The sequence below is a fragment of the Mauremys mutica genome, chromosome 1 (assembly GCF_020497125.1).
Source record: "Mauremys mutica isolate MM-2020 ecotype Southern chromosome 1, ASM2049712v1, whole genome shotgun sequence".
Taxonomy (NCBI): Eukaryota; Metazoa; Chordata; order Testudines; family Geoemydidae; genus Mauremys; species Mauremys mutica.
In genome coordinates, this window is record NC_059072.1 from 116,080,660 (window position 1) to 116,095,547 (window position 14,888).

The 14,888-nt window shown below is 39.8% G+C and overlaps 1 protein-coding gene across 10 annotated transcripts in view; it reads right to left on the reverse strand.

Annotated features, from left to right (window-relative positions):
* The window catches only part of SLC15A5 (solute carrier family 15 member 5), a 66,049-nt gene extending 51,862 nt beyond the window's left edge, over nucleotides 1-14,187 (reverse strand). For 5 of the 10 annotated variants that reach the window (XM_045016923.1, XM_045016940.1, XM_045016916.1 and 2 more), the window contains exons 1-3: nucleotides 13,257-13,293; nucleotides 12,014-12,376; nucleotides 8,828-9,050 (exon numbers count right to left, since the gene is read on the reverse strand). In XM_045016923.1, coding sequence (XP_044872858.1) covers nucleotides 8,828-9,050; nucleotides 12,014-12,376; nucleotides 13,257-13,293 — 623 coding nt within the window. The other 5 variants (XM_045016955.1, XM_045016970.1, XM_045016931.1 and 2 more) reach the window with 5 other exon arrangements.
* Between the last annotated feature and the right edge of the window lie 701 nt (nucleotides 14,188-14,888).

The following is a 14,888-nucleotide window of genomic DNA, read 5'->3' on the forward strand; positions in this document are numbered from 1 at the left end:
ATTTGATTATGGGAGAGTCTCAGCATTTACTTATAAAAACAGACCAAGTTTCTAGCCCTCATGGTTATAGAAAAAATACTGATGCCTAAAGGCTCAAAAGCCAGAAGACAAAAAGTACCTCATTTTTTTAAACTCATGATTTTTAAGTCAATCTCTTGGTTTATGGATGCCTGACTAAGGTTTTTGAATGTGTGGAGTTGGCAACACCATTTCAAAGGAAGATGAAAAAACCCATAATGCCCCATGCCAAATGTATAATTCTATACACAAGGAGAAAGTGTTTCCTTGCTGACTCTGGCACAGTGGTGGGCAACCTATGGCCCATCAGGGTAAGCTGATTTGAGGGCTGCGAGACATTTTGCGGACGCTGATTGGCGCAGGCATGGTCCTCCGCAGTTCCCAGTGGCCGCAGTTTGCCGTTCCTGGCCAATGGGAGCGGCAGGAAGCAGCAGGACGCAGGGACGTGCTGGCCGCCACTTCCTGCAGCTCCCATTGGCCAGGAATGGTGAACTGCGGCCACTGGAAGCTGTAGGGGGCCATGCCTGCAGATGGTCAACACCCACAAAATGTCTCACGGCGCACAATCAGCTTACCCTGACGGGCTGCTTGCGGCCCACGGGCTGTAGGTTGCCCACCACTGATCTAGTCTGACCTCCTGCATAACACAGGCCAAAGAAATCTCACTCGGTAATCTCTGTATCAAACTTGAGACACCTTATTATTGCTCTAAGGGTATGTTGACTTGTTCCGGTGTTAGTGTAGGGAGTGTCTTGAGTAGATGGTTCAGTTCCTTAGTGTATTCCTCAGTGGGATCTGAGGGAAGTGGCCTGTAGAATTTGGTGTTGGAGAGTTGTCTGGCGGCCTCCTTTTGGTAGTCAGACCTGTTCATGATGACAACAGCACCACCTAGAAACTGCTGAGCTCCAGTTCATCTGCAAATTTGACACCATCAGCTCAGGATTAAACAAAGACTGTGAATGGCTTGCCAATTACAGAACCAGTTTCTCCTCCCTTGGTTTTCACACCTCAACTGCTAGAACAGGGCCCCATCCTCCCTGATTGATCTAACCTCGTTATCTCTAGCTTGCTTCTTGCTTGCATATATAAACCTGCCCCTGGAAATTTCCACCACTTGCATCTGAAGAAGTGGGTATTCACCCACGAAAGCTCATGCTGCAAAACGTCTGTTAGTCTATAAGGTGCCACAGGACTCTTTGTTGCTTTTACAGATCCAGACTAACACGGCTACCCCTCTGATACTTATTATTGCCCTGATTTTCAAAGAGTGGCATGAAAATGACAAAATTCAGGCCTCTTTAAAACGTGTCTCAAACTACCGAATGTGTTAAAAAGCTAATACTATTTTAAAGAATATAAACAAGAACTCGACAATCAACAGAACACATTGCTCAGATTTCTTTTGTATGCAGTTTCAGTATCAAAGTGAGAGCACCACCACAGCTGTCACCCTTGCTGAGATCCACTGCACTGAGAGCAAGGACTGACTGAGCATGGAGGTAACTGATTTCACACCCCTGCGCGCACGTGCACACACACACACAACACAGACTCTGTGTATTGAGATTGAGACACACTGAGGAAGCCTGGAGGAGTGCATATTGCTATTGCCTTGGGTTCTACCTGTCCTGCGGAATATGAACAAAGAACTTGAGTCTTTGCGCTGTCAATTCAGCATGTATCATTAGTCTTGAATTCGCTTAAAATAAACAAGCAGGAGAGATGACCTTAGCTATTCTTGCTCACCTCTACAACTTTTTATCTGAAGCACAAGTGAGTGGGCAGGGCGTACTATCAGCTCAACTGGAGCAGCAAATCTGTCTAGTATCACTGTCCTCTACATAAGAGAACATGTATTAAAGATCAGATCAATGTTTTGGCTGTGAACCTTGAGAAGAGGGGAAGGGGTGGGAGGGGAGAAAAAGCAGTTGCTATTAAACACCAAGGACCCATCTGCATTGCCTCTGCTTCTTCTCTTTAAAAGGCTCCTTGCTAGTCTGTTGTAATTGCCCAGAAAATTGTAGTGGCATCACTGTAAGTTACAATGTTGAGATCATTACTGTAGTGCTTCTGACTACTCTGTCATTGACCTATCTAGCTAGAACCAAGAAGAAAAGCCTTTATAATGCTGAAGACGTGGAGGAGTGACAATACCCAAGTTTGTTCAACTCAAAACAAAATAATCTCTCTTGCCTTGTTAGGGAAGAAGAGCATCCGACAGTGGCTTAGAAGCAGTGGGCAGGAGTGCACTTTTAAGCAGCAAGCCTAGTGGAAATACAGGCAATGGCCAAGGAAAGAATAATGACATATCCAATTTGGATGAACTCAGTGCTTCTGAGAAGCATTTGGCAGCTGTCAGGGGGACTAGCAATACTATGTATGCTGGGAAGCAGGGGGACTAGCAATACTATGTATGCCAGGAAGCAGGGACTTCCAGGCCTAAACCAGCCTCCAAAGCCATCTGAAAAAGTCCCTGAGAATTTCAACTTTAACTATTTTTAGCTAGTGCTGTGTCTTTTAAACCATTTCTGTCATGAGATATGAAACTATTAGAGAGGTTTTTTTTATTTAAATGTAAAGCAGTTGTCTGGGATTTGGTGTTAACCACTTTGGAGAGAAAGTATTAAAGATTATGGAAGTGTTTTGCATACACATGCTTTAGCCCTCTCCTGGCAATTTTGTTTTTAAGTTTAAAATTGCACGATGGGGCAAACAGCTCCAGATGCTGGCCAAATTCAAGGTTTTAATACTGGTATCCAGAGCTCTCCATGAGATCAGCCCAGGCTGTCTCACCCTACATGACTATAATGTCAATTGTGTTCCACTGGAAATGGCAGCCTAAAGAATGAAACCCATATGTGCAGGAGATGGACTTTTTTCAGCAACTGGAACTCATTCTCAGAAGAAATTAGGACCTCCATAAATCTTGGTGCCCTGAGATCAATACTGCCACCAAAATAAGTAAAGAACAAATATCAAGTCTTTGCTGACTGGAGCAAAGAGAGAAAGAGAAATGTATCTTGATGTGCACATTTCAAAATTCTGAGGGGTGCTCGTGTCATAGACAAGAAGGGACCATCATGATCATCATGTCACAGTGATGAATTGCATATAAGAACCTAGACACAAGCCTATGGCTTGTTTCTGATTTTGATGCCCCACCTCCTTTCCTGACATTCCATTGCATTCTTCAGGCCATCTGAGTGACCTCTCTGGAGTAGAGACAGGCAGGATACTTGAGATTCGAGCCCTGGATTCAGCAGCTAAGCAGTCTTACAGGCACCAGTGCAACAAACTGCACTGCTGGAGACCACACACCTGCGGGGGTTGGCTGGGGATGTGTGTGTGGGTGTTTGAAAGGTCAAAAACTTTAATCACTGTTTAGTGCCCCCTCACATTTCAAACATCATTATTGTAGAGGTGGAATAGCTCCACCTCTGAGGATGACTGTAATGGAGCTGTAGGGCAAGTGGTCAGGATGGTAGTGACAGAAACAAACAAACCAAAAATCACCAGGTAAGACCTTTCACAATCTATATAAATTCTTTCTATGACAAGGCCCCAGATTCTGTGGCACTCTGATGTAGCAGACTGGAAGTTCATGATGCTACCATAGAACTAGCTATGAACAACCCACCAACCATGGTGAAGAAGAACCATTATGCTGCCTTGGCAATGGGTGATGAGGAATCACCCCCAAAGATGGAGGAGGAAAAGCTCTGTACCCTCAAGGCTGGGAGGATCATAGCTGAGAATTTGGAAGTGGAAGGCAGCTTGGGTGAAAGTGACAACAAATGATAGAGTTCACAATTCTAAGGAACGGTAGGAGGGAAAAACAGAACAATAAAGATAATAGATTTCAAGAAGGCAAACTTTAGCAAACTCAGGGAGTTGGTACGCAAGATCCCATGGGAAGCAAGTCTAAGGGAAAACACAGTTTGAGAGAGTTGGCAAAGAGACATTATTGTGGACACAAGAGCAAACTATCCCAATGCATAGGAAAGGTAGGAAGTATGGCAAGAGATCACCCTGGCTTAACCAGGAGATCTTCAATGATCTAAAAATAAAAAAAAAGAGTCCTACAAAAAGTAGAAACTAGGTCAAATTACAAAGGATGAATATAAACAAACAACACAAGCATGTAGGGACAAAATTGGAAGGGCCAAGACATAAAATGAGATTAAACTAGCTAGAGACATCAATGGTAACAAGAAAACATTCTACAAATCCATTAGAAGCAAGAGTAAGACCAAGGTCAGAGTAGGCCCGTTATTCAGTGAGGTGGGAGAAATAACAACAGAAAATGTGGAAATGGCAGAAGTACTAAATGGGTTTGTTTCAGTTTTCACCAAAACATTTAGTAGCAATTGGATGTCTAACATAGTGAATGCCAGTGAAAATGAGGCAAACTCTGAGGCTAAAATACGGAAAGACTAAGTTAAAACTTATTTAGACAAATTAGATGTCTTCAAGCCATCAGGGCCTGATAAAATACATTTCTAGAATACTCAGGGAGCTGACTGAGAAGATATCTGAGCCATTAGCGATTATCTTTGAAAAGTCATGGAAGACGGGAGAGATTTCAAAAGCCTGGAAAAGGGCAAATATAGTGCCAATCTATACAAAGGGGAATAAGGACAACCCTGTGAATTACAGACCAGTCATCTTAACTTCAGTATCCGGAAAGATAATGGAGCAAATAATCAAGCAATCAATTTTCAAACACCTAGAAGATAATAAGGTGCTAAGTAACTATCAGCATAGATTTGTCAAGAACAAATCATGTCAAAACAACCTGATAGCTTTCTTTGACAAGGTAACAAGCCCTGTAGATGGGGTGGGGGGAAGCAGTAAATGTGGTACATCTAGATTTTAGTAAGGCTTTTGATATTGTCTCGCATGACCTTCTCATAAACAAACTAGAGAATTATGTTCTAGATGGAGCTACTATAAGGTGGGTGCATAACTGGTTGGAAAACTGTTCACCGAGACTAGTTATCAGTGGTTCATAGTCAAGCTGGAAGGGCATATTGAACGGGGTCCCACAAGGATCAGTCCTGGTTCTGTCAAATATCTTCATCAATGATTTAGATAATGGTGTAGAGAGTATACTTTTAAAGTTTGTGCATGATACTAAGCTGAGAAAGGTTGCAAGTACTTTGGAAGATAGGATTACAATTCAAAATAAACTGGAGAAATGGTCTGAAGTAATAAGATAAAATTCAACAAGGACAAATGCAAGGTAATCCACTTAGGAAGGAACAATCAGTTGCACACATACAAAATGGGAAATGACTACCTAGGAAGGAGTAGTGCAGAAAGGGATCTAGGAGTTATTGTGGATTGCAAGCTAAATATGAGTCAACGGTGTAACTCTGTTGCAAAAAAAGCAAACACCATTCTCAATATATTAGCAGGAGTGTTGTAAGCCAGACTCAATAAATAATTCTTTCAGTCTACTCTGCACTGATAAGGCCTCAGCTGGAGTATTGTGTCCAGTTCTGGGTGCCATATTTCAGGAAAGATATGGACAAATTGGAGAAAGTCCAAAGGAGAACAACAAAATGATTAAAGGTCTAGAAAAGATGGCTATAAGGAATGATTGAAAAAAAATTGCGTTTGTTTATTCTAGAGAAGAGAAGACTGAAGGGGGACATGATAACTTTCAAGTATATAAAAGGTTATTACAAGGAGGAGTATGAAAAATTGTTCTTGATAACCTCTGAGGATACAACAATAAGCAATTATCTTAAATTGCAGAAAGGAAACTTTAGGCTGGATATTAGGAAAAATTTCCTACGTGTCGGGGTAATTAAGCACCGGAACAAATTGCCTAGGGAGGTTGTGGAATCTCTGTTATTGGAGGTTTTTAAGAACAGGTTAGACAAACACCTGTCAGGAATGGTTTAGTTATTATGTACTCCTGCCTTGCATGCAGGGGATTAGATGACCTCTCGAGGTCCCATCCAGTCCCACACTGCTATGATTATTAGATTAGCACTGAACTGGGACTCAGGAGACCTGCATTCTATTCCTGGCTCTGCCATGATCTGCTGGGTGACCTTGGCTAAGTCACTCACCCACCCTATGCATCAGTTACCCAGTCTGTAAAATTGAGATAATGATACTGATGAAGTGTTTTGATATCTACCGATGAAGAGTGTTACACAGAAGCTAGGCTAGCTATAGGCAGTGGAGTTTGGACTCCAAGTACCAGATAATGGTCCGTTTCCAAAACTATGCAGAAACATTTGTTTACCATACTTTTCTTCATTTGACAATGAGGCTTTGCAGAAAGGAAAGCCCTTCTGACACCCTGCAGGGTACAAAAATTCAGTGGCCATGGTAGTGAACACGGGGAGAAAGGAACAAAAAAAGAGAGATAAATATAAAATAGGAGTGACGAAAATAATTGAGAGATTGAGTTGAGGCAAACAAAAAAGGAAAGAAATATTAGTAGAAGGAAGAGGGAAACCCCAAGCAAGATGGAGAAGGAATAGAAGACAAAGACAGATATAGAAGTGGTCCTATACAAACCACAATTTTCCAACACCTCAGTGCGCAAGGCAATTTTGCTTTACTAGCTCAGTTGCTGGTGAGGATTTAAGAACCATATTCTGTCCCCGACCCTTTTGCTCAGCTCCCATCGACAGCAATGGGAGTTCTCATGCATCAAGTAGTAGTACCAGGTTACAGCCTTAACTTATAGCCCCAGGCTTCAGACTCTCAGGGCCCAGTTTTCCTCTTCTTAGTTTAACATTAGTGAAATTCCATTTATTTCTATGATTTTACACCTAGTTTGTTCCAGAGACTGGATTCAGGCCCTAGAAGTGTAATGCAGCCCTCACCACACACTAGGGTTAAGATCATAGTTACACACTCCTTTGCAAGAAGTCTGATTTTTGAAAAGCTGTTAGGCCTGATTTCTGAAGTAAAGCAGGCTGGATAAGAATCTAGATTTTGCTAAAAAGCAACAATGTATTTTAAATATTTATTCTCGTGACAAAGAATCTACCAAGAAGAGAAAATAGCGTATGATTATATACTTAAGAGGTTGTAATAAGACTAGGAAATGCGAAGAAGTAAACCCCATTTTGTTAGTTTTAAGATTACAAATCATATGGCTTCTGCCTCAGATGCCAGACAACTGTAGAAATTAGTTTTTAATCACACACACCTTTCCTGATACTTCCAAAGCCCCAAGAACTGACCCATTTGGATTCCCCCAAGGAAATATTTTATTCATTCTGTCGTTATGTCTCCTTTGTAATCAACACTGAGAAATGTCACTTTGATTAAACACAACTCTGAATGACTAAAATCATAGTACAATAAATTCTCCAGAGCTATCTTTCAGAACAACTGATTGCTCTCCAGTCTTAATCCTCCAGAGTCTTATTTAATCAAAATGATGTTGCTAATTAAGGATTAAAACTCAGAATAGAATAAAAAAGGAGGATTTTTTCTCTCTCCTTTGGGCAGGTCAAGGAGGCAGAATCTGTTTTAAGGAACCAAACAGTCTTTTCCACCTTTAGTAAAGCTACACTATTCACTGAAGTTTGGATTTTATCCAAAGAGCTTCAATATTAACATAACTGGGGGGAAGAAAAGGAATAGCCCTCAAAGGCATCCCTATATGAACAGAAATATGACCTAATAAATTCTTCATTGATTCATCAGTGATGCATTATCAATATTCAAATGTGCTCAGTTTCAGTTCATAATAGATACACTTTGATTTATTTTTAGTAGTACCAACAATGCTTTGCACATGTATAGCACCTCTCAATCAAGAATTTCTGGATAATTGGCAAACATTAAGTATCACGAAGCTCCCTCTGAGGCAGGTAAATATTTGTGCGTATCTAATAAAGGAATTTCTGTCCCAAGAGAAATTCCGATACTTCATCATTTTGTCTCAAATCAGAACAAAAATCTTGAACTGTTGGAACTTTGTGGAAGTGTCCAGAAAAATAATAATTTGTAAATGTCAAAGTGTTCCATTTCAGTTTATTAACCAAAAGGAAACAGTTCATTTTGGATTGACAAAATGTTACATGTCAATTTTTCCAATGAAAATTCTTTTTCTGTAGAAAATTGTGATTTTGATGAAGCCCCATTTTCCAATGAAAGATGTTTTTGTCTGAAATTTTCCAGCCAGCCTTGGTAACTATACAGATGTTTCAATTGAAGAACAGAAGTCAAGTGGCTTACCTGATGCCCTAAACTGTCAGTCACAGCTGGAAAGAGAATCTATGAGGCTTATCTTTCTATCACCACTGCTCACATGAGGAAAATTGACCACTTCTTGAAGTAAATGACAGTTCCAAACATGATGTTTTGATTGGTACTTATATGTGTTCAAGGAACTTTGCCACCTATACGGAGTCTACTCAATCTAGAGCAAAGGATTGAGACCCAGCAAGCAACTTCACCACATCCCTGGCAGGCCTTTAAGTACCATAGTGTAAGAACTCAAATAGAATAGCTTGGTTCTAAAGAGCAACTAGCTTATTAATTTTGTCTCAAGTTGGGCAAATCACCTGACTTTGATTCACCCTGGCCGAAAGTCCCTGGCCTGTGCTATGCAGGAAGTCAGACTATGATCAGACTTGTTCCTCCTGGCCTTAAGATTTATGAATCTATGTACCTGGAAGGAAATGTATGTAGTCCTTTTGAAAACTAATTGTTACAGCTAAAAATGAGATTTCCTATATACATTCATTTTTAAAAAATGAGATGCACTTGAGTTTTTAATTAAGCTCCATTATCTCACACGGTTGTTCTGTTGCAATATTAAGAAACTCACCAATTGAAAAAAGAAAGAAGTTCCTTTGGTTCAAAGTCCTCAAGGTTGTATGCACTCAGTGGACAAACTACAGCTCTTATGCCTCCTGAACCAAAGCAGGCTGTTATTAGCCCAAAGTAGAAGAGTATTTTCTGCTCCTTTTTGGCTAGCGGGTGAATGATATAGTGTCTGTCTATATAAAAATCTTCAAAGGGGAAGGCAACAACAGGTAGTAGGGCTGTACCTGCAATGGGGAAGAAAATGGACATATGTAACTGGTTAAAATGATGAAGCATTGAATCCAGTATTTATTTTCTAGATTAACAGCTATATTGGAATTATAGTCTCTGAATTATTAAAAAAATATATCTACACAAGCAATGGGAGAGAAAATTATTCATTCCTTTAGAGTGAGATGTGGGTACAACTACAAGTCCAAAACTTTTCTGAATACTACTATTAGGCAAGAATATTGACTACATATGGCAGAAGTACCCGAACTTCGCTGCTTTCAGGGCTGGCCTGGGGCCAGAGGGCTGCAGTTAAGTGGCATAGAAGTTCTCTTTACAGATAAAGAAACATGACCATAATTTGTGCTACTCTTTTATCTGTCTAGATGGATTAATAGAAATTGCTTGCTTGAACTCAAAAGTTGTAGTTTATCACTACAGCTAGATGAACAATATTCATCAGATAATTTGGCAAATGTTATGAGGTATTCTCAGATATGCTATTTGATTATTTTGACTTATTTTATCAGTTTTACTCTTCCCTTTGCAGCTTCAGAAAAAGTTAGCCCCAGAACACATTTTAGGACTCTGCAGTCGAAATTTGGCACTTCCAATCTACAGCGTTGTTTCTATAAGCAAAGTGAGGCTCCTATATTCGATGAGCCTTTTAAGTGTATTTTGAGAGAGATTGCAAATACATTATATACATAATATCTGCACACATGTCTGCTTCAAGCATGGCAACAGGTGATACTAAACATCAAAATCTGTAACCCCAGCCTGGATTAAGCAAAAATTTGTAATAAGCTCCCACAATAAAGAGTCATATCCCATACATTGTATTTACACTAACAAGTCTAGTATCAAATCATCATCCCTAATATTTTATATTTATTTACCACAAACTTTCCCTCGCTATAGTGACATTTGTTCCTCTTTGGAAAATGCTTTGTGCTACCTCTGACAGTTGTCAATGGATGGTTAAGTGGTCTGATGCAGTATATTTAGTATTCAGTTCAACAATTTATACTTGTTTTATCATTAGAGTCAATTTGTCCCACTTTGATGTCTTTTTTTTTTTTTTTTTGGTAATCTAGAATCAAAGGGCAAGGGGATTCCAAACAGGGAGTTTATGGAGTAAGGAAGAGGATACAAAGGAAGTCATTTTCTCAGGTAGTTCATACAGTGCCTTGGCAATCTAGGCAAAGTGGTCCCCTTCTTTCTCCCTTTCCACTGACCCATTTGAAACTCTGTGTCATTTTTTTTCTTTTAAATTCTTGCGGCAATTTCTCTTCAGTCATCCACAGCAGGTGTTTTTATAGCTGAGGCACACAACACAGAATTATTTCCTGCTGCAGCAACACTCTAAAGGAGGCGCTAGAGTTTCCAGTGCAAAGCTTTCTGAAACATGACCTCGGGGCATCTGCTGCACACAACTGAATTCAAATTCACACTTCTGGATGGAGGTCAAGAGGACAGAAATGTTGTCTCGAGAGAAGACCAATTCAGAAATTATCTCAATTAGTCCAATGTTATTCTGATGCCTATCTAAATAACTTATTTGCCTGCATGCAAACAAATTCTTGGGATGAGTAAATGTGAATAAGCTTGTGTGTCAGCTATACATCAAGCAGCAATGCAATTGATATCTATTTTAGTATAGAGTTCTGGAAATCTGGGTGAATTTCCAATGTTTATGTTAATGTGGCCCTATTAACTTGGAGCAGCAATAATTTGTTCTGCCCTCATCTTCTGCCTGTGCTGTCCACTTAAAGGTTGGTGATTTTATGAAGTTAATTCTGGTAGTTGTGCAGTTTAAAGAACAGGCTGCAGCATCAGAGATCGACTGTTACTGTCTAGTTGTACCTGCCTGATCTGAGTAGCAATCACCTCAACTCTGCTTCACCTCAACTCTGTCCTAGAGACAAAAGATAATTCAGTTTTTAGATCAGCTCAACTCAGGCTGCCAAAGCCATCATCAGCTTTGACATTTACTAAATTCCACATGACAGTTGTACAAAGTGAGCAGAGACTTGCAAACTCAGTTTGTTTAGGAAGGGGAGTGGTTCCACCCTCTATATCACCCAATCTCCTTGACAACCCATACTAATAGCTGTGCATATCTAAAGTTTCATACTGTCCCCCATTCCAGCCACTATGTGGAGGATCATTAGGAGGTGTCCATACATTACATATCTGTATATTGAGAGGACTTCAAATGTACAGAAGATCATGGGTCAATAAAATTCACACATGTAAGTTACCTGGAAAAATATTTTAAGAAGTTATCCTGAACTTTGTATAAACGATTTTAGCCTATTGGGTGGGGGAAGGAGTCAGATAGTGCTAATATGAGTCAGGCCCTAAAGGTAAGCATCAAAATGTGGCTTCCGAGTTCAAAGTTTATCTACGCAACATATACATCTTATTAACAACTATGTAGCTTTTAAATACAGCAGAACCCCATAAATTTGCACCAACTGGAGAAATGCATTGCAAATTATGGCCTTAACAAGTGGTTATATCACTGAATTTTCCAGAAGTGACTAGTGACTGTGGGTGCCCAACTTGATACCTTAAAGGGGCTCAGTTTCAGAAAATGCTGAGAGCCTGCTTTCTGAAAAGTTAAGCCACTTTAAGGTGTCACAGTTTAGGCTCTCAGACTGCAGCACCCAAAATCTCTAGTCACCTTTGAAAATTTAGATCTTATTTTACAAACATTATTTAGTGTTGTTCAAAATAATGCTTCATTAAGGTATATTAGCAAATCTACTCCAGTACATTTTGTGAAAGAAAAGTTAAGTCCTTAGCTATTAAAGAACTTTGGTGAGGCCATCAGGTTGGAGACAATTTTTGAATTTGCATGTAAGTAAGGAATAGTATGTTTCTATAGTACTTTTTTAAAAATTGACTTATTAGACCAGAATTGCATACAAAAAGCACATTGTAGATGAAATAATCATGGCATAGAACCTACCTAGAAAGTGAAGAAATATGCAGATATACACCAACTTGATCCTCCCCACCAGATGTTCAGCAAGCCAACCCATAAACACAGGTGATAACATGGAGGCACCTACAAAGCACATGTTTATGATGGCTGCTTGGTAATTGGGATAGCCAAGTTTGATAGTGCAAAAGAGAATCATGTTGCAGACAATACCAAAGAAAGTGAACCTCTCACACAGCTCCATCAACAGCAGGCAAATGGCCACCTGAAGTTTCTTCTGAGACTTGAACCCAGATGAGTCTCCATCATGCTTGCCTTTCCTGGAGAATTTCCTTTTCTCCCTCTCAGCAGTGTGGTTCAGAAGTTGTTTTTCTTGTAAGTCTCTAAGGTCTGTAACAGGCATACTTAGCTGTGCTGAGCAAGACTAAATTGAGTGGGTTAGGTTGTATGTACACTTCTGTTATCCTCCACTGTAATTAACAAACTGGTAAGACCCTTGCTTTGAATTCCACACCTTACTACCACAATTCCTCAGGGTACTTATCACTTTAGTGCTGATACATTCAAGATCAAGGAGCATGGGGGACACCAGTATTTAAACTTCTCTGAGTGCACAAAGTTGCTGAATCCAATCTGTTTATTTAATTAGTTTCTCTGGTTATGAACAAGACTCCCCCCCAAATAATATTACCCATTAAATTATGTGACTCAAATACAATATGTGCCAAATTGTATCTGCACGTTACAGATAAAGGTTAAATACTGAGAAAGGCTAAATTGTTTCAGCAGAATTCAAGTACTAGATCAAGAAAATAATTTGGGGCTAATATTCTGATACCTTAATTAAGCAACAAGTGAGAAACTGCAAGCAAAGAGATAAAGATAGAAAGAATGTATGGTTTTAGGTGAACAATATCTTATTATTACATTTCTTGTTATTTTTGGTTGAAATTCAGATAAGGTTAATTAGAAAAGTAAGAAATGCTAGTACATTTAAGTACAATAAGCAGGTTTTACAAGAAAGTAATCCCAGGGTATTAATGAAGAGAAAAAGCAATACAAGAGCACCCCAAACCAGCTCAGTTCCTTTAGCCTGACCTTGTACCACAGCTATAACGTGTCATAGGGAATCAGAGTCAGAAAGACTTTGGATCTTGGGTATTAATTAGACTCTATATAGTCAACTTAAAGAGAAATTGGGAAGGTCCTACAAGTTTACAATGTCCCTACCAGGCAATCCACTAAGAAGTTTACAGAAAACTTGTCCGACCTCCTAGACGTGATTTTCCACTACTGTGCATAGCCATTTATACATGTCCCAAATGGTAGTGTTAGGCACCCACTTTGCACAGGTGTAAATGACTACACAGGGTGAAAGGCAATGGTGAATCAGACCCACTGTTTCTAAATAGTCTAAATCAAGTCCTCACTTTGCAAGTTGTTGGAACAGAGACTCTTTTTTGGTTTCATCTAACTATATAGATACTTATATGCACACATGCTCCCTACCTTTTAGCAGCTGTTATACCTACCTATTATTAAGTAATAGAGATGCAAGATAGTATATAAATGACATGGATAGGCCCAAGTCAGAATCCCAGATCCAAAATTCACTGAACTTTGGTATCAGGTGAAAAGGTTACTGCCCTAACTTATTTCTGTAATGGCCCATAAATACCAAATCCAGAAGCCCTGAAACACAGATCCAAGCATTAGTTGAGCCCCTTTCTCAACCAGGGTTCTTTTTTAATTCAAACAGGGTTCTAAAGCCAGAACTTGGCAAGCAGTATCACAGAGTTTGCTTAGTTCTGGGTAGGACTGTGGGGGATGAGGGAACTTTGTATCATACCAGTATCTATGTCTGCCACCTTCTCTAAAATGGACTAGGATGAGTTTCATTCATTTTTGATGGCTGGAGAAAAGCAAGCTACAGAGATCACCTGCAGCCCCATCTGATTTCTCTTTCATAGTTTAACAAACCTGGTCCCAAACCAGGGAAGAAGAAAGTACTATGACCAGTATACACACCTACTCCATTCTGGGGAGTACCTCTTACCTAGCTGCTGGTGTATTAAGGTGCCCTTTCTTTATTCTATTGGAAGATATAACTATAGTATAAAACCAGATTGAAAACGCTATAGTAAATACACTCTGCTTCCTACACACATTTTAATAGGGAATATTCCCTGTTCCACTGTTGATTTTTGTCTTTAAAGGATTTTTATTTGGGGTGGGGCACCTGTTTCTCACAGGTGTTGCTGATTGAGGGCAAATGAGCTCATGGGAAGAGGGGTAGAGCTAGAAGGCTTGCCAATTGGGTTAGATGACAACAATTCCTTATTTGATGTTAGTTTGATTGATTTGGGGGTCAGGCAGGGAGAATAACTGACTGCTTGGTTAGTTAACCCCCATAAAACCCTCAAGGTAGGCTGAAACCGGTGTGTGAGAGTGGGCTTCTATTGATGTGATTGTTTTAGATATAGCTCTGGCTCTGTGAGTTGAAATGTTTGATACTCTAAGTATATGTATCTTATAATAATGGTGGTATGTTTTGCTGATGAGAGCCCAGGGAACATGTGTTCTATACCTAGCTCTGCAGCTGACCTGCTGTATGGTCTTGATGAAACCCTTTAGTCAATCTGCTCACTGGTTTACCCCTTAATGTAGTACTTAGAATGCTTAATGCAAAGTGACTGAGAAAAGGTGGTGGTAGACCTAATAATATATTTTAGAGTTACACCACTATTGAAGCAGGTGAGATTTTAAGTGGAAACCAACAACAGCAGCTCAGGACTGAAGTGGGTTAGAAGAGAAGTCCTGCATCTGACAAATCCTCTTAGTCCCCAGCAAAAGGCTTTGGGTCAGATTGGCAAAGGGACCACTAGCTTAGGGGATATTCTAT